This window comes from Coffea arabica, chromosome 3e (assembly GCF_036785885.1).
Source record: "Coffea arabica cultivar ET-39 chromosome 3e, Coffea Arabica ET-39 HiFi, whole genome shotgun sequence".
NCBI lineage: Eukaryota > Viridiplantae > Streptophyta > Magnoliopsida > Gentianales > Rubiaceae > Coffea > Coffea arabica.
In genome coordinates, this window is record NC_092315.1 from 47,948,415 (window position 1) to 47,967,013 (window position 18,599).

The following is an 18,599-nucleotide window of genomic DNA, read 5'->3' on the forward strand; positions in this document are numbered from 1 at the left end:
ATCCTACAAGATATAGGGTAATTGCTATGGATTTTTAACTTGCACTATTACCTAAACAATCAAGCATTTACGTAAAAGTAATGCTAGCAAAATGGCAAGGTTCAAATTAGTAGAAGGAATTTCCTTGGATTTTTGAATCCCTTGTAGCTCAAGATAAGAAATTAACTTGGTTGATTTAGACCGTTAATGTGTAACACATCAAGGATATACTTCCAATTTTATTCAAATAATGCTTTACCCAAACATACTCATAGCAAGTTAACTTGATACAAGTTCATTAAGATCTATGAAGTAGTAAAATCAAATCTACCTAAATACATTTCCTACTTTCATGAATATGATTTTTAGGGTTCGTGAATCTTGGTCTACACTTGTATGGCAACATTTAATGTACAATAAATGATTGGATAATTCATAGTTGGTGATCAAGCAACTACAATATAAAGTATATATTTATGAACTAACAAGTTTCACGAGATAACCAAGATCAACACAAGTTAACACATATATAAAAACTACAAGTTCACCTTTACCCTAAGAGCAAGTAGTTTAGGTAGACATGAAATCTAACATGAATAAGCTCATAAATAATAGTAATAACTGTAGTAGTTACTAAAAAAATATAACCTTAATTAAATTTGAATTATGAAGATAATAAACAAAATATAATACTCCAAATCAATGTGTCTTTTTGCATTCTATTTTCAGTTTTTTATTTTCAGTAAAAATTCTTGATTAGTCACAGCTTAATTAAATTTTTAAATCTTCAAAAATATATATTACTATTGATACCAAAAGAAGGTGCTCTGAGGATAATAGAATCTTTGACATTTATGCTTTATGCTAGATTTTGTCCAAAAAATTAGAAGATGAAAAAACAAAAGAAAAAAAAAAGAAAAACTCAATTATCTCTGCCAATAAAATTTCAGCTCCCAAAAAATGAATAGTTAGACAAAAAAAAAATTATATGTGGTGGATGATTTATGCTCCATTGTTAATAGAAATAGCACACAAAATAATACAAAGAGTTCTCATTTTTACAAAAAATGGTGCACATAACTTCATATTGAGGAAGCATTACTATATAAAAAGTATTATTATGAGTCTTGGTACTTTAGAGTGTAAATGTATGCATTATTGTGGTCTTAGTTTTTGTTATTTCAATTATGCCCTTATTAATTGATGATTGAAGTTTCATATTATACTCTTTTAAATTTATTGTGATGATTAAAATTCATTATATAATATCTATTGATTTAGGAGAAAATAATGGTTCATTATTATTATTATTACTATATAAAAAGTAACATGAATTTGGCACTTTGGAGTGTAAGTGTAAGCATTATTGTGATCTTAGCTTTTATTAATCCGATTATGCCCTTATTAATTGATGATTGAAGTTTTATATTATGCACTCTTTAGTTTTTAATTTATTATGATGATTAAAATTCATTATGCCACGGGTATTGATTTAAGGCAAAATAATGGTTGATGGCAAGATAAAATGTTAAGAATTAGAGACTAAATACTGGTCTTTATTTTCTATTTGCCCAAAATACCTTTCTTCCAAATAATTAGATTTATTGCATTTCAATAATAACAATAAATATAGCAGTTTCGAAAAAAGATTGCAACCTTAATTAAATTTGAATTATTAAGATAATAAACAAAATATAACACTCCAAACTATTGCGTTGCTTTGCATTCTATTTTCACTTTTTCATTTCCATTATAAATTCTTAATTAGTCATAGCCTAATTAAATTTTCAAATCTTCAAAAATATTACTATTGATACAAAAACAAGGTGCTCTTAAAATAACAGAATCTTTGTCGGTTGTGCTTTATGTTGGATTCTATCTAAAAAATTCAAAAAGAAAAGAAAAGAAAAACTAATTATCTCTACCAATAAAATTTTAATTATCAAGAAATGAACAATTAGACAGAAAAAATTTATATGTGGTGGAACATTTACACACCATTGTTAGCAAAAATAGTACACAAAATAATACAAAGAGTTCAATTTCAAAGAATACATATCTCTTCAATTTTCAATGAATACTGCATATGATTTCATATTGAGGAATTTCATCAGGCAATTGACAAATTCAACTTATGTAACATGAAAAATAATAATCGTAGTGCATGCAACTGGTATTTTTGTAAACAATTATTTTTGATTTTATTTTATTTCAGTTTTAGCCTCCCATCCCTCCCTACACTCTTTTTCATCCCTAGTTGTTAGGTATAGGATTCGAATCCTGAACCTGACATTAGAGAAAACTCTAAAAACTCTCTTTTGATCATTAGGTCAACCCCAATGGTTGGAAAACAATTAACATTTGGTTAGTGTGCAAATTCAGGTCATCCTAACTCCAACGAAAAATAAAAAAAATGTTATATCTAATTAAAAATAAAAAAATTTAGCTGTATTATCATAATTTATTTGTCTTGGAAAAAAGAAAAACCAAAAGAAATAATTATTATTATCAATATTGTACATTCCATTCAAAATATTGATATTTTTGTCAAATCATTTCATATTTGGTCAAATCTTTATTTTCTTAAATGTTAATTTTTCATCTTCTTTACTTAATTGTCCTTAAAACCGTTATTATAAATTGAAAGAGACCAAATGTATCCTCATCTGTTAAAATTTCTCTAGAGACTTTATTTGATTTGATACAACATTTAGTGAACCTTTTTTTCCTTTTAAAATAATGGTTTTAAGGACAATTAATTAAAGAAGGTAAATTAAATAAAAAAGAAAATAGGGAGAGAGTTGGGTTGGGTGGTAAGATGGAAGGGATTATAAGTAGAAGGTCCTAGATTCAAAACCTCCTACTTATTAAAAAAAAAAACAAAGTAAAAAAGAAATAGAAAAATATGCAAATATTAAATTTGTTTAAAAATTTTCACAAAAAAAATTTAATGCATACAAAATATTATATTTGATGATATTATAATCATGTACAAAGCACGTGACACCAGTTAAAATGGCAATATGGTTGTGCCAACCTTTTAACTTATGGAACCTCACTAATTATATTGATGATAATGATACCGTAGACGTCTGCCATCTCTTCAGCTTGTGAAACACCGTGTAATCGTGCCCTCAAAATTATGAAACCTTTCCATCCATGGCAGAAATGCTCCTCAAAATAATTCAACTTTATCATAAGACATCATGGCATAGTACTTCCCTCCCTATAACTTGCATCGCACTATATATTATGCCCTCTCTATGACTTATGGAATATTCCTGCCACTGCTCATCGTGTAGATATGAACAACATCAAGAATATAGAAATGCGGACGTGAAGGATTAGAATTTTTTTTTTATTTCAATAATGACTGCTACCTGATATTGGTTTTTAAATGCATTTGAGCAAAAAGCTGAACCCATATGCATCAATGTTTGAATTATTTTGTAGGCCCATCCACATGACCTACTTGAGACTATCTTATTGACAAAATTTAGGCACAGAAAAAGGTAGTTGGTAGGATCGAAATCTGAAAAAGGTCATGTTCATAAGAAAACAAGCACAAGTGTTAAAAATGTTGGATCCGCTTACCCTTTCAAAAGATTTTGGCTAAAGTGTTCTCTTTCTTACCTAATCAGAATATTCAATAATGCTCAGTTCAACTCTCGTGTCTCATTGGTTCTCGGCAATCACCTCAATTTCAATTTAAAAAGATGAGATTGAGTTTGAAATACAAACGAAACTTGTATTTGTCTAATGAAAATGTGATTTGCATATTTTAAGTGCATCGTGATTGTCCAAGAATACATCTCAAGTTGTCACCTACAACCTTACATGTGCAGCACGCCTCCCCATTTCTCAACATTGAATTGTTCATCCTTTGGAAGCCAGAGAAGAGTTCATAAAAGATCCTTCTCAGGCTTCTACTCTCTGCTCCCCAATCTCAATCTGTCCTTACCAAATAGTATTTATGGACAAAATTGAACTAGTGATGGTCATGGCGCCAATGATGGGGCACTTAATACCAGCCATCGAGCTAGCTAAGATAATGCTTCAAAAGGCAAATTGTCTATCAATCTCATTCCTCATGATGAATTCAACATTGGACCCCGAATGCACGGCCAAAATCGAGTCTCTGACTGCCTCATGCAAATTTGATCGCCTTCATTTCCGTCACCTTCCGATGCCAGACATCTCTCAGTGGAATATTCCACATCAGGGAATCTACCTTCATCAACTCACAGAGTTTCACAAGTCTAATGTACGAGAAACAGTCTCCAAAATCAAAGGTTTTGCAGGGATTATTGTTGACATGATAAACACGCCAATGATGGATATAGCTGACGAGCTCAGTGTTCCTAGCTACATCCTTTTCACTTGTAGTGCGGCCTGTCTTGGCGTTATGCTCCATTTCCAAGCGCTCGAAGATGAGCAAACTATAAAAACATGTCATTTACTCCAGAGAGAAACTAAATTGGTCATTCCTAGTTTTACCAACGAAGTTCCAATTAGTGTACTCCCAATATTTACAACTATCGAGGGAACTTGGTCAGGCAGGTTCTTGAATCATACTCGCAATTATAGAAGAGCAAAGGGCATCATTATCAACACTTTTGCTGATTTTGAATCTCATGCTATTGATTCTTTGTCAATGAAACATTCTTACGGTACAACAGGAGTGCCAACCACCTATCCTGTGGGATTAATCCTGAATAGATCTCAAATCCAGGCAGAATCTACTAAAGGCCATTTAGAATTGATGAATTGGCTTGATGATCAGCCAGCAAAGTCGGTGCTTTTCATCTGTTTTGGTAGTACGGGAAGTTTCAAATTAGATCAAGTGAAAGAAATAGCACTGGGACTCGAAAAAAGTGGCTATCGGTTTATTTGGGTTCTTAGGCGGCCTCCGGCTATAAAAGGAGGATTTGCAGGGGAATTTGAGAATCATGGACCTCTTCTGCCAGAAGGATTCTTGAATCGAACAGCTTCGATTGGAAAAGTTGTCGGCTGGGTTCCACAATTGGCTATTTTGTCACACCCGGCTGTGGGCGGATTTGTCTCGCACTGTGGTTGGAATTCAACGTTGGAGAGTATTTGGTGTGGTGTGCCAATTGCTACATGGCCGTTGCTTGGAGATCAACAATTGAATGCCTTCCAATTGGTGAAAGAGTTAGGAATAGCTGTGGAAATTAGTTTGGATTACAACGAAGCCAATGAGCATCAACCATTGGTGAAAGCAGGACAAATAGAGAAAGGAATAAGGGAAGTGATGGATGGTGAGAACGAAGTCCGGAAAAGGGTGAAAGAGCTTAGTGAGAAAAGTAGGCAGGCTATGAAGGAAGGTGGATCATCTCATGTGACCTTTGAGAATCTCATACATACTATCTGCAGCAGCCTTCCTAAGTCTGGTGTTTGAATTGATAAACTTGGAGATTTGAAGGGTGAAACTTGTGAGCTGAACTGAAATGTTAATTTGCTCTATTTTGTAGAGTTACATGTGTTTGATTAAAACTGTCAACAAACGGTAGGGGTCTGCTGAAATCCCCACCACAGCAGGTGGATTTCTTTGTTGCTCCCTATTTCTGTTCTTGCTGTCTCAGTTTCAATGGAAAAGTTCTGGCTCTTTCCTGTTCATATAAAGGGAACCTCTACCTTAAAAACGACAGTGACGAACAATTAAATGGGACCTCAACTTTTTTTCTTCTTTTTTAGCATTATCACTAAATTACTTCAGTGCTTGGTTTCAAAATGTAACGTGTTGGTTTTAATTTCAGCGCTTGGTTTTTGTAGCTGAAGATAAACTGTAGGTAGCATATGAGAAAGTAAGATATGGACCCTATTCATGTTAATCAAGTCAAAAGCAGGTTGCACATATTTTAACAGGTTGTGGCACCAATATGGTATTTCATAAGTGCCCTACCGTTGGTGCCCTCCCGGTCTAATGGTGACTTCATGACTAGGATTGAGTTTCAAAGCAAATGATCTATCAATTTCAATCCTAGTAATGAAGTCGCCATTGGAGCCCGATAGCACGGCCAAAGTCGAGTCTCTGAGCACCTCGTGCAAAGACAATCGCCACCATTTCTGTGACCTTCCGACGCCAGACCTCTCTCATCGGAATATTCCACGTCGAGGGATCGACCTTAACTCGCAGAGTTTCACATGTCTGATGTACGAGAAACAGTCTCTAAGATCAAAAGTTTTGCAGGGATTATTGTGGACATGATAAACACATAAATGATGGACGTAGCTGACGAACTTGGTGTTCATTGCTACATTTTTTTTTTAAACTTCTATATGTTTAAGTGTGCCAATCATGCTACTCATGTTTATGGTTTTCTAAGTTTGATTTGTAGGGAGAGTTTTGGTGGATGAAATGACAATCAACTCAATTGAAAATTATAATGGGTCTAAATTCTGAATCATTCTCATGGCTACTCAAGGTCTACACCAAGGGGTAGCTCTAGACTTCAATTTTTAGAGTATGATTTTTTTATTCGTCCTTGCTAATTTGTAAGAGCTTATTGTGATGATTATCGTATAAATATACTGGATGGTCCCATTGGAAAGGAAGCTCCAGCTAGAGAGAATATCAAGAGGACAAGTAAATTGCTGAATGCAAATAATGAGGAAGTTTTTGTTTTTGTTTTTTTTAAAAGAAAAAAAAAACCCATCCTGGGATGGGCTTATTGTATTGTTTTTGTTCCTTTTCCATTGATTTGTTCGCCACAGTGAATAAGTGCAAAAGCCTCTTCAGTGAATATTGTAAAGTGTAAACAATAGGACAAATGCTACCTTCTTTTTTTGTTCAATATATATTGTTAGTCTAATTACCTATTACTCATAGGAGTGGCAATTCTCGACACGATTCGAAAGCAAAGCTCAAATCTAACACTAGATTAGTGAGTATAGCCCACAAAGCAAACAAATCCAAATCAGATCAAACATGGGTTGACTTGTTCGACCCGACTAACGCGTTTAGTGTGTTAAGTTTGACCCTAAATCCGATTAACTCATTTAATGTGTAAGTTTATAATATACTAAATAAATTGGAAGCATACATTAAATAAAAAACTAACCAAGGCTATTAATCAGTATTACAAGAATAGAATCATGAGTATTATGCAAAATCAAGATATTTTATTTGTGAAAGTATCATAGTTTTGTTTTCATCCATGATCTTTTTTATTAAAAAAGGAAACAAAAAAATTACTATAAGTACCTTATACGAAATCTAGGATTGGGTAGCAACTTTCTATATTTTTATGGAAACTCCATTATAGAAAAGTTCATCATACCACAAGGTGAGAAAGGTCCAAAAAAAAAAAAAACAAGCTAAGCAAACATGTTATTTAGATCCGAATAGAGCAATTTGCAAAATTAGCCAGTCGTGTTCGGGTCAGGAGAGTTGACTCATTTAATTTTCGAATTGCGTTCGAGTTGACTGGTTGTCCAGAACATATGGGTATCAACCTGACTCGTTATCCTATGTTCGAACCTGATTCTCATCCCCTATAAATTACTCATTATTTTAATCATTTTTTTATTTTATCTTGAAACCATAATTCACCGATTCCCATCCCCTATAAATTACTCATTATTCTAATCATCTTTTATTTTATCTTGAAACCATGGACCTGTTTGGAATCCGAGTTTTTTACCAAATTTCTTAGCTACTAGTTTTTTAACAATTTTAGTTACAGGAATCCAAAAAAATTTATCAAATATTTTAACCTACACATTTCAAAATATCAAATACACAAAAAACTTCCTCTTTTCTTCTTCTTTCTCCCCCACCCCGATCCACCACACCTTTATCGCCGGCCACTATCTCCACCGCTGATTCCGGCGCCGGTCACCTATTCCAGCGCCGGCCTTCCTTTTTTTTTTCTTTTCAAACAAAGTGGTCTTCTCCAGAGCCTTACCAACGACTATGGCCCCACCTTTTACTACCATTCCTCCCGCTCCTCCTTCTCCTCCTCCAACGACAGCGACGGCGACTAAGTACTACTTCACAACCATTTCCAACAATGGTGGTGTTTCAACCCCACCCTCATTTTCGACTCAGGAGGGCCAACTCACCAAACCTCGCTCGAGTCAACTCGCTCCCAACTCACCATTCCGTTCCTCCGAGCAGAAGAGGAGAAGAATAACTAACAGCAACAACGAGCATGGAAACGGTGACGGCCGTAGTAAAAACAAGTTGAAAGCCACCAGAGGTGGCCACCGTGTGCGGCTGCCAGTGCCCTGCGCCGCCTGTATCTTCCAGCGAGCTCGGCCATCGCACAAACGGCCAGACGGTGGAGTGGCTGCTTCGAAATGTTCACCTTCCGTCCACCTCGGAAACCTCTTCCACTGTCATTGCCTCTAATAGTTCTCCGACTACTGCCTGGTCTCAATTCCCGAAGCAGGAACCCTATGAGATATTTCCGGCGGAGGGAGAGGGACTGTTTGACATGATGTCGTTTACATCGCTATTGATGCAAGCAGCTAGTTCTCTGGCTTCGGGAAGGAGAGGGGGAGGGTGAAAGGGAGTAGAGGGAGAGAGGGAGAGGGAGAGGGAGAAGAGGGGAAGAGAAAAGGAAAAAAAAATTTGGGACCATGGCTGTTGGTTCTTCAATGCTGGAGGCAGAGGTGGCGAGGGAGGGAAGGGGGAGGGGGAAGGAAGAAGAAGAGAGGAAAGAAAGAGAAAAAGAAAGAAAAGAAAAGAAAATTTTTGAACCTTCTACTGATTCTTCAATGTCGGAGGCAGAGGTGACGGGGGAGGGAAGGGGGAGGGGAAAGAAGAAAAAAAAGAAGAAAAGAGGAAAGAAAAGAAAAAGGAAAGAAAGAAAAAGAAAAAAAAAAGAAAAGGAAAAAAAATTTTCATCTTAAAAAATTTTTTCAAAAACTTTTACAGTGCACTACAGTAAAGTTTTAGACAAACTTTCAAAAAAAACTCAGGTTCCAAATGGGGCCCATAATTCACGAGAAAAATTACTACAGAGGTGCCTATTCCCACTATGCAGGCCTTAACCCTTAGGACTGGTTTACAACTTTTGGGCCTCACAGCAATAGCAACACATCTAAGAAAGCGATCAATGAGTAGTTAAGTTACTTTTTTTTAATACAAAGGAGAGGCAAACTGCCTTTTAACATTGTACTAGGCGTGCGGTTGTAACCCCAATTATATCAGCTCCTAACATTTCCCTTAGTCCTGTCGGTGGTTCTTCCATTGGTTCACCTGGTAGCTGTAGCTGGATTGCTTCCTTTGCCAGCCAGTCTGCGCATCTATTTCCTTCCCTCCAGATATGTTGCAACTTGCATGACCATTCCCTGCCCCTCATGCTTCTAATCTACTTAATCAGGTTATGGTAAGGCGATGTGGCCACTGCATCTTCTATCAACTCCAATCCTACTTTTGAATCCGACTCTATGATTACATCTCTGTAGCCTTTCCCCCAAGCCAACTGCATCCCTTTAAGAATTCCCCATAGCTCAGCTGCTATATTGCTTGCTTTCCCTACACTCTCTGCAAAATCTCCTAACCATATCCCTGTCTCACCCCTAATGAGCCCTTCTATTCTTGCTCTTCCAGGATTCCTTTCCGAGGCGCCATCCACATTGACTTTGACAACACTTTCAGGTGGCGGAATCCATCGTATAAGACACTCTTGTTTGGGGACTCTGCCTCTCCCATTAAAGAGTAGTTGCTTTGCCTGTTCTGCCATTTGCCTCAAAGCCGCTGGAGGGACCTTAAGGAGGAGATTCTCATCTTCAATAGCATATTTGTTTCTAGCCCTCCAAACGTGGTATACCATTATTTGGAAAGTCAGCTGCCACGTCTCTCTCTCTCCCCAGCTCCTATACCATCTTGCGTTAGGTTCTAGTCTACCCAATTCATTGTGTTTTTGCAGAAAAAATCCTCCCAGGAATGTGGGAACACCAATCTCTTCCAAATGGGCTTTATCCAGGTACAGTCCCTAAGTGCATGAAGTGTAGTTTCAGCAGGCTCTCTGCATATTGGGCATTTATCATCCAAAGCCAGATCTCTTCGTTTCTTCTCTCGTTGTGTGAGTAGTCTGCCATGTCTAACCAGCCACATCAGGAATTGCCACCTCTCTGGACCTTCCTGTTTCCAAATCCTCTCCCACCCTTTACTTCTCGAATCCAATTCTTCCTTTTCTAGTATGAGTTCTTATGTTGAAGCTGACGTGAAGTCCCCTCTTGTTTCTGGGCTCCAAACCGTTACATCTGGATTGTCCTCGCCTTGTTCCACACAATAGCCTTTAAGTTTGGCTAGAGTTTCTTGTGTTAGCACCCCTTCCAGCTCTTCCCATTTCCATCCTACTCCTGTCCTCCAGTACTCCTCTACCTTCCTTTCCAACTCCTCTGGTTTCAACTCCACTTCAATTTCTTCAAGTAGTGGTGTGTCTGTCAACCATCTGTCTGTCCAGAAAAGAGTAGAATTTCCGTTTCTGATCCTCCACTTCCGTCCTCGAGCTATAACTTTATTGCCTTCACATATGCTCTTCCAAGTCTGGGATTCCCCTGTTTTTTTTTGCGAAAATGTCTCCCTACCCTCCGCAATATTCCTCTCTCAAAACTTTCTTCCATAGTGCCTCCTCTCTATCCATAAACCTCCAGCTTATTTTAGCTAGTAGTGCCCTATTCACTTTACCCAACCTTCGGATCCCTAGCCCTCCTCTGGCTTTGGGTTGTGTTACCTTCCCCCACCCTACATGGTGAATTTTCCTTTCATCCGGGCTGTCCCCCCAGAGAAAGCCTCTGGCTATTTTCTCTATCTCCTCCACCACCGAATATGGGAGCAAGCTCGTTTGCATGGAATAATTGGAAATTGCTGTAATTACTGACTTAATCAGTGTTGCTCGGCCTGCAAAGGACAGATTTTTCCTTTTCCATCCTGCCAGTCTGCTCCTTACCTTATCCAGCATTTCTGTGTATGTCTCCTTGGTCACCCTTTTATGAAGAATTGGCATGCCCAAGTATTTCCCAAGATCCTGTGTTTCTTTAACTCCTGTCAATCTGCACATTTCCCTTACCACCTGGCGTGAGACATTTGAGGATGCAAACAGTTTTGATTTACACACATTCACTTTTTGTCCGGATAGAGTACAGAACTCCTGCAATATCTTCCCCACTTCCACTGCTTGTTCAACACTTGCCACCGCAAAGAGAAAAAGGTCATCCGCAAACATAAGATGAGTGATTTCTGGCCTTGATCTTGATGCCTTCAGCCCTCTCCACTTCCTCTCTCCAGCTGCTCTATTAATTATGTGGCTCAATCTTTCCATACACAGAATAAACAAATAAGGGGAAATGGGATCCCCTTGCCAAACCCCTCTTTGCGGGGTGAACGTTTCTGATCTTTTCCCATTTCAAAGTATTTCCATGCTTTTCGCCCACACACAATTCATAATTAAGGCTATCAAATCTTGGGGGACTCCCACAAATTCCAGACTTTGTTGTAAAACGTCCCATCTCACACGGTCATAGGCTTTTTCCAAATCCACCTTTATTACAACATAACCTTTCTTTCCTTTTTTCCTCTTCATTGTGTGGATCATTTCTTGAATGATTATGACGTTGTCTGTTGTATATCTTCCAGGACAAAAACTAGCCTAGTTTGGGCCAACCAAATCTTTTAGTAGGGGTCTCAAACGGTTCACAATAATCTTTGTAATGACTTTGTAGCAGACATTGCACAAGGATATTGGTCTCAACTGAGCTACTATTTCAGGATGTGGCACCTTAGGTATGAAGGCAATATATGTACTATTCATTCCTATTGGGATTTTTTTCTCTCTAAATACTTGTTGAATGCACTTTATGAAAGAGCCACTTACATGGTTCCAGCATCTTTGGTAGAAGCTCGCGGGTATCCTATCTGGGCCTGGTGATTTATCTCCTTTTATCCCAAACAGCGCCCTTTTAATCTCCCCTTCATCTACTTGTCTGATCAGGCTTTCCCCCTCTCCATTTGACAGGGTTACGAAGCTATGAAATTGATTGACATTTCTATGTTGGTCTCTATCTCTATACAGATCCTTAAAGAAGTTCACCACAATGCTTCTCACCATGTCAGGGTCCTCCTGCCATCTTTCTTGTTCATCCTTCAAACTCTGAATTGTGTTTTTTCTTCTGCGAATAACAGTTGACAGATGGAAAAATTTCGTATTCCCATCCCCATATTTCAACCATTCAACCTTTGCCCTTTGATGCCACATAATTTCTTCTTGTTCCAGAATTGTATTATACTCGACAATTAGCTCCTTTTCAAGTTTTTGTAGGCGATGTGATGGCGCCCGTGAGAGGCTCCTTTGGATTCCATTAAGTCTAACCTGACATCTTCTCTTCCTCCTGATTATGTTACCAAATATCTCCCTGTTCCAGTTTTTGATTCTTTCCGTAAAATTCTTCACATTCTCCAGCAAGTCCTACATCAAGTTAAGTTACATTCTTCACATTCTCTATAGTTAAGTTACTTTACTACCCTTTGATCCAGTCAAACATCAAGTTTGTTAACACGCTTAAAAAGGCAATGGAACGGCTAAACTGCCCACGTTTTAGAGATGCATGCCCAAAATGGCCCATAGTTGCTACAAAGGGGAAACAATTAATTACAAAGAAAAATCATCGCTTAACAAGATAAATCAAAGTAACCATGAGTTATTCTGCAACCGTACATAGTAATTTTTGCTATATATTGGAATAATATTGCTACAACTGTACAACCATGAGCTATAATGGGGATAATATTGGACATTTTTTTGCTATACCCACGAAATTATAGTGCTCTTATCATCAACTTAATTATAATAATCCCCAACCAAATTGATAACTAAATCACATATATAATCTTACTTCTACTCTTCCTGCACGTGGTTTTTCTTTTTGTCTTTTTTTTTCCTTTTCCTTTTGATTTGGTCTGTTGAGTATGGTGTAACTAGAGTTAGGTTTGAAATAATACATTCCAGTCCCGCAGCTTTCTCTCTACGTTCATCTTTGGCTCTTATCTTCTTTTTCCCTAACACTAGGCTTAACCCAAAAATCAGAAACAATTCTATCAAAATCTTTCTCTGAAACCCTTATTCACCATTCTCTTTGTCGCTTTTAACAAAATGCATTATTTCACTTCTCTCCCTCAGAGGAAATGGTTTGAGCCAGAAATATTTGCCTCTGCTTTGCCTCTCTCACTATCATCACCTTCCTATTCTAGTGCAGTTTGTTTGCATATTTTATGTGTCCAATAATTTTCCCTTTTTATGAGCTAAACATAGCAAGTTATTTGATTATTTCTGATATTTTCTTGTCTTTCATGCCTTCTACAAATGCCATGCGGGATAGGTTCATTACCAAGAAAGTGTGCAAGAGGTTCTACAAGGTGATTTCGATCTTTTGTTAATGTCAAATGTTTGATTTTGCCATTTCTTTAACATTTCTTGGACTGTCAAAACCTGGATATTTTGATGTTTCCTTAACACATTGCTCATATTCTGTTTTATTTATGGTTGTTAATTTTTTTACCTTCCTTGTCTTTTTGATAAGTGTATATTTTACGTGTTTTAAGTGTATTTAATTAGTTAGTTTTGGCATGTTTTAACTACTTTTATAACTAATTAACTAAGTTTCTAGTGAAAATATGCATTTATGGTTTAAAGTATAAAAATTGTGAATTTTAATGGTAAAAACTTCATGTTTTTATAAGTTAATAATTCAATCATCAATTGGAGTGATTTGAGAAGATAATTGGATGATTGATGATGGTTTGAAGTGATAAAAAAAGAATACGAAGTGCAAGAGAGGAAATGCAATCAAGAATAAAGGAAAGCAAGTTTCACAGTTTTGACACCTTTTAGTAGTTCGACTATAGCTTGAGTTACAAGTATCGGATTGAAATGATTCTTATACCATTTTGAAACTAAAAGTAGATCTACATTTGGTATGAAAACATCGAAATCCAGTTCGATCGTTTTCCTAGTCAAAAAGTCGAAATACAGAAATGCAGCTCTCCTGTCGAAAGCTGAAACAGAGCTCTGACCAGTTGAGGGCATTTTGATCATTTCTCAATCCACAGAGCTGCAAATTGGATGATTCTTGAGGCATTGGAAAGCTAACTCATAGGGCTACAACTTTCATATTTGCCTAAGAGTTAGTTCGGCCTCCATCATCAAGAAAATAGCAATTGAAGCAGTGTCAAATTAACAGAAGTGAAAACGCGACTCCTGAATACGTGGCTTGAAGTCGCGTATTACTCAATTTCTGCTGCAACTTGCTCTACAACTTGTGTTTTGTTCACATAACTTTTTTGAACCATTTTCCCGCAAGAATATCGGTGGAAACAACCCAAGACCGCTACAAAAAAAGCTTTACAACTCATTTCTAACTTGTTTGTGGGCTCAAGGGTTGATTAAACACTTTGTCTCTTGCATGAATTATCTCTATAAATAGAGGCCTTTCAACAAATATATCAATTTTCACATGAATACGAAGAGATGCATTCAATTCCAACCAACCTTACCCCCACACTTAAATTATACATTGTCCTCAATGTAAAAAAGTAAAGGAAAAGAAAAGGAATACACCCCTAACATAGTAGGTGATTTGTCGTGGTTACGCACCGTTGATCTCCAAGTCTTTATTAAAAGTGCTCACTTTACCTTTATTCTTCAAATCTACAAAATGAAAACAAATACACTTAAAACACACCAAAAATACAAAAAATTTAACAAATCGTTGGGTTGTGTCCCAACAAGCGCTTGTTTATAGTCATTAACTTGATTATTTTACCTCATTATTAAGGAGATTTTGTTAAAGAGTAATCCACCAACTCAGGTCGTGGTGGATCTACAAATGGTGGTTCGAGTGAATAAGCCACATATCCGAAAGATAAGAGAGTAGGAAGGAGTATACCTGTCCCAATGTTTCATAGATATCACCTTGTTTATACGTCACTTGAGAACCTTTCAAAGGATATGCTGCAGGAATTACGTGTTCAATCATGTCTTTGGAACATGTAGGTACTAAATATTCCTCAAGAGAGGTAACAAATGTATCATTCAAGGTTACCTCTTGAATTTCAAATCAGCCCCAAAAACAATATCACAAGGGATGGAAGTAATATCATAATCATCTTTGAAACACAAGTTACTTCCACATGCAATACCTATACCACTATTTCTAGAAACAAATTGCATAGAATTAGATGAAATATTTTCACATAATTCATGTAATTGGTCTTGTATTTTACCAAAGTGCAAAGTCAATTCTTCTATTCTATTCTCAATCATAGCAAAATGGTCGGATATCACATTATCCACTTTATTAGCAAATTTTTCTATAGTTCGCTCCCAAGGTGGTTTAGATCCAAAAGCTAATTTCTCTATGACTTGATCAGAATCGCTCAGTAGCCTTTCTATAGGTAACTCCCATGATGGCTTTGAATCATATTGGATAGGATAGGAATGGAAATCATAAAAAACTTAAAGAATCATTAGAAGCAAAATGGTCATACCAACGACCATAGTCATGCAAATTACCCCAATTAGAGACATAGTGATAAACATAAGAAGTGCAATGCCCAAATTCGTCAAAATGACCCACATATTATGCTTGCTTATATTGGTAATCAATATGATAATCTTCACACGAGACACAAACCACATGATTTGAATTCAAGGCGTTAACATTCCTATATTTTTCAACAAAATGTATCAAATTGTTCAATTTAGCATTTAACCTCAACATGCCATCATCAAAGGTCAAACCTACGAGATTTCCTTGCACTCCACTATCATGCATTGTGCATTGAAAGTTCCGTGGATCATGCTCCCATATTGATTCTCTCACTCATTGTCCTTCAAAATGACCTATCTTCCTCATTTCATAAAAATGCCTTCAAATACCTCAAAAGTAAGATTAGGCAAGAAAGATAGATACTAGTAACACATGAACAAAACGAAACACAATAAAACAAATTACACACAAACACAAATGAAAAAATAGGACAAAAATAGCATAAGAAATCAATAAAAAAATCTCTAAACTAATAGAGTCACTCTTCACGCCGATATTGCCACAAATCTTTTCAGGCAATGGCGTCAAAAACTTGATGAGCGTGAGGTATGAATATAATAATAAAACTCAATCCACTGTCAAGTTTTAAATTTATAATTTCCTAAACTACTCCACACGTGATTTTTCGCAAGTACATGAATCGTGAATGAATATAAACTAATTAGGTTCGAACCCACAGGAAAGACAGATAACTACCAGCACTACTAAAATTTCTCTATTATTTAGACTATAGACAAATTAAAACAAACAAATCTAAGCTTCTTATGGAAAGAAAAATACAAATGAAAACCCCCTAAATAAGGGAATCTCTATCTACTCATGTTAGTGCAACTTTTCAACTAAATTAGTACTAAAACCTCGGCTAAATTATGGTATAATTTCCTTATGTACATGATACCCGCTTTCGCTGGTGTACCAATTATACCTATAACTAAACCATACTTACTTTCGTGATTATGAAATTAACTACAAGCTCATTTACTTCTATAAAATTACTACAAAAAAAGCCACAAAAGTGAACCTCTACTATCGTGAATGTACTTCCTAAATTTAGCACTTCTATGAACTAGTGTCTAATTCCAATTTTCGTTACAAATCCAACAGCTTGAGATTATCACAATTAATGGCCAGTTAATCATGATTTTGAGAACTAAAGTACTAAATAACTGTATCAAGATAATAGTCCAGAATAACTAAGAAATCAACACATAGCAATCATAGACAATTCATCCAAATATCTAAGACATAAACTTTAAAACAACATCACAAACATAATATCCAAAACTTGTATTAACAAAACTTAGAATTCAATACAAAGATAAAAAAGTAGAGAGAAGAAAAAACCCATGTCACTAGAGCTTCTTGAACCTCTCCATTTTCATCTCCCTTGGCCTTCTTGTTGAAGCAATACAAGAGTGGATGAACACAAACTAGAATATCCTACACTAAAACAAGAAAATATGGAGAGAGCTACATTAGTTGATGGTTTGTGTCTTGCCTTAAAGGGCAAGACATAGCCCCTTTGGTTTTCCTTCTTTTCTGCAAAGCTAGCTCTCTCTCTAAACTAACTAGAAACTAAAAACTCCTTTACTAAACAAAGCTTCCTCTATTTATAATCTTCCCAACTCTTCCACAAAAATTTTCTTTTTGTCTTGAAGAGTCAAAAAGGTGCAATGGAGTGGCATAAAGTTGACAAAAGTTGATGTTTTGGGTCCAAAAAGTAGCTGCCAAAGCATTATAGATGCTGGAAGAAAGAAGGATGAAACCTAGCCACAAGTTCTGCAAATTGCGCAACTTGCAAAAGTTTCCCGCTCAAGTATCCGACGCGATATGTGAAATGAATTTCACTATCCGGTGTCGTATACTACTAAACACTCTTTTTCAAAAAATTGTTTGAAGAGTATCTGGTGTAATTATCTAGCTTGACTCCTTCTATCCGATGTCATATATTGCTCAACACCCTTTCTATTGCAGAACTTTCTAGCGGGTATCTGGTTTGGCATCTAATTCGAAAATCATTGTCAAGCCTCATATACTCTCATCCAATCTGGTGATGATTTTTTGTAACCGGTCTTGGATTGTTCTTGCTTCTTCATTCCTATAAAAAATAATGAACTTTAACAGGTAAAACAGGATAAGTCTTCTCAAAGTTATTCAAAAGCATCAAATATTGCCAAAATGGTCATTCATATTGTTTTAGGAACTCAAAATTAGTTATAAATAAACTAAAATATGCATGATCTATTAGGTAAAATGGACACTTGTCACAAGATGAGCTGCTAATAGATAGAAATGAACAAGGGTGAGAGAGTGAGATTCCTTGGACTTCTTCTTGAATTCTTGAAGTTGGTTCTCATTATCATGAGTGTCATGTCCTGGAGGATTTGCAAAAATAAAGCCCCTCTGCATATATGGTGCAAAAACATGACATAGATCGGGTAGTGACAAGTACAATGGTTGGTTTGACTCTTCTGGAGTGTACTTTGGTTTGATAAAACATTGAGACACACATTGGATTGCCGGAGACTACGTTCCTATTACACCTGTATCACTGTTGGACCTCAGATGGAGCAATTGCCACAGCTTCAACTTTGTACATCTTCATACCATAAGAATGCAGCAACTTTATATATAGTAATATGCTCTATATCTTCAACCAGGGAATGAAGTTCAAAATCTTAAAAAAAAAATTCAAACTTGCTTTGGAAGCCATACATGTAATAGAATTTTGCGTGCAGCATCAATTGTCATGAACCATGCCATGTACATTTCTTTTCTACTTTCTTCCACTTATTCAAGGTTCATTCATGTTGGGCTCTGAGAGAGCCAAACTCGGGGAAAATTTAACCATGAGCTAGAATGGGAACCACAACCATGGGTTTGACACCACATCCAACCCAAAACCTTAAGGCATTGGGTCTATGGATCATTCCCACTTATATGTTCCTCATTCTGCTCATCTCTTTACAATATGGGATATAGATTTACACTTGATATCCCAACAATCTCCCCCTCAATTGTGAATCTCTTCCACATCGAAC

The 18,599-nt window shown here is 36.4% G+C and overlaps 1 protein-coding gene across 1 annotated transcript; it reads left to right on the forward strand.

Annotated features, from left to right (window-relative positions):
* The first annotated feature begins 3,862 nt into the window (after nt 1-3,862).
* Nucleotides 3,863-5,622, forward strand: LOC113736210 (anthocyanidin 3-O-glucosyltransferase 2-like). Its single transcript, XM_027263066.2, has one exon. The coding sequence runs from the start codon at nt 3,953-3,955 to the stop codon at nt 5,396-5,398; it is 1,446 nt and encodes a 481-aa protein (XP_027118867.1). The 5' UTR covers nt 3,863-3,952; the 3' UTR covers nt 5,399-5,622.
* Nucleotides 5,623-18,599: the final 12,977 nt, after the last annotated feature.

Coding starts and splice junctions, on each gene's coding strand:
- LOC113736210 (XM_027263066.2), top strand. CDS start 3,953: ATGGACAAAATTGAACTAGTGATGGTCATGGCGCCAATGATGGGGCAC.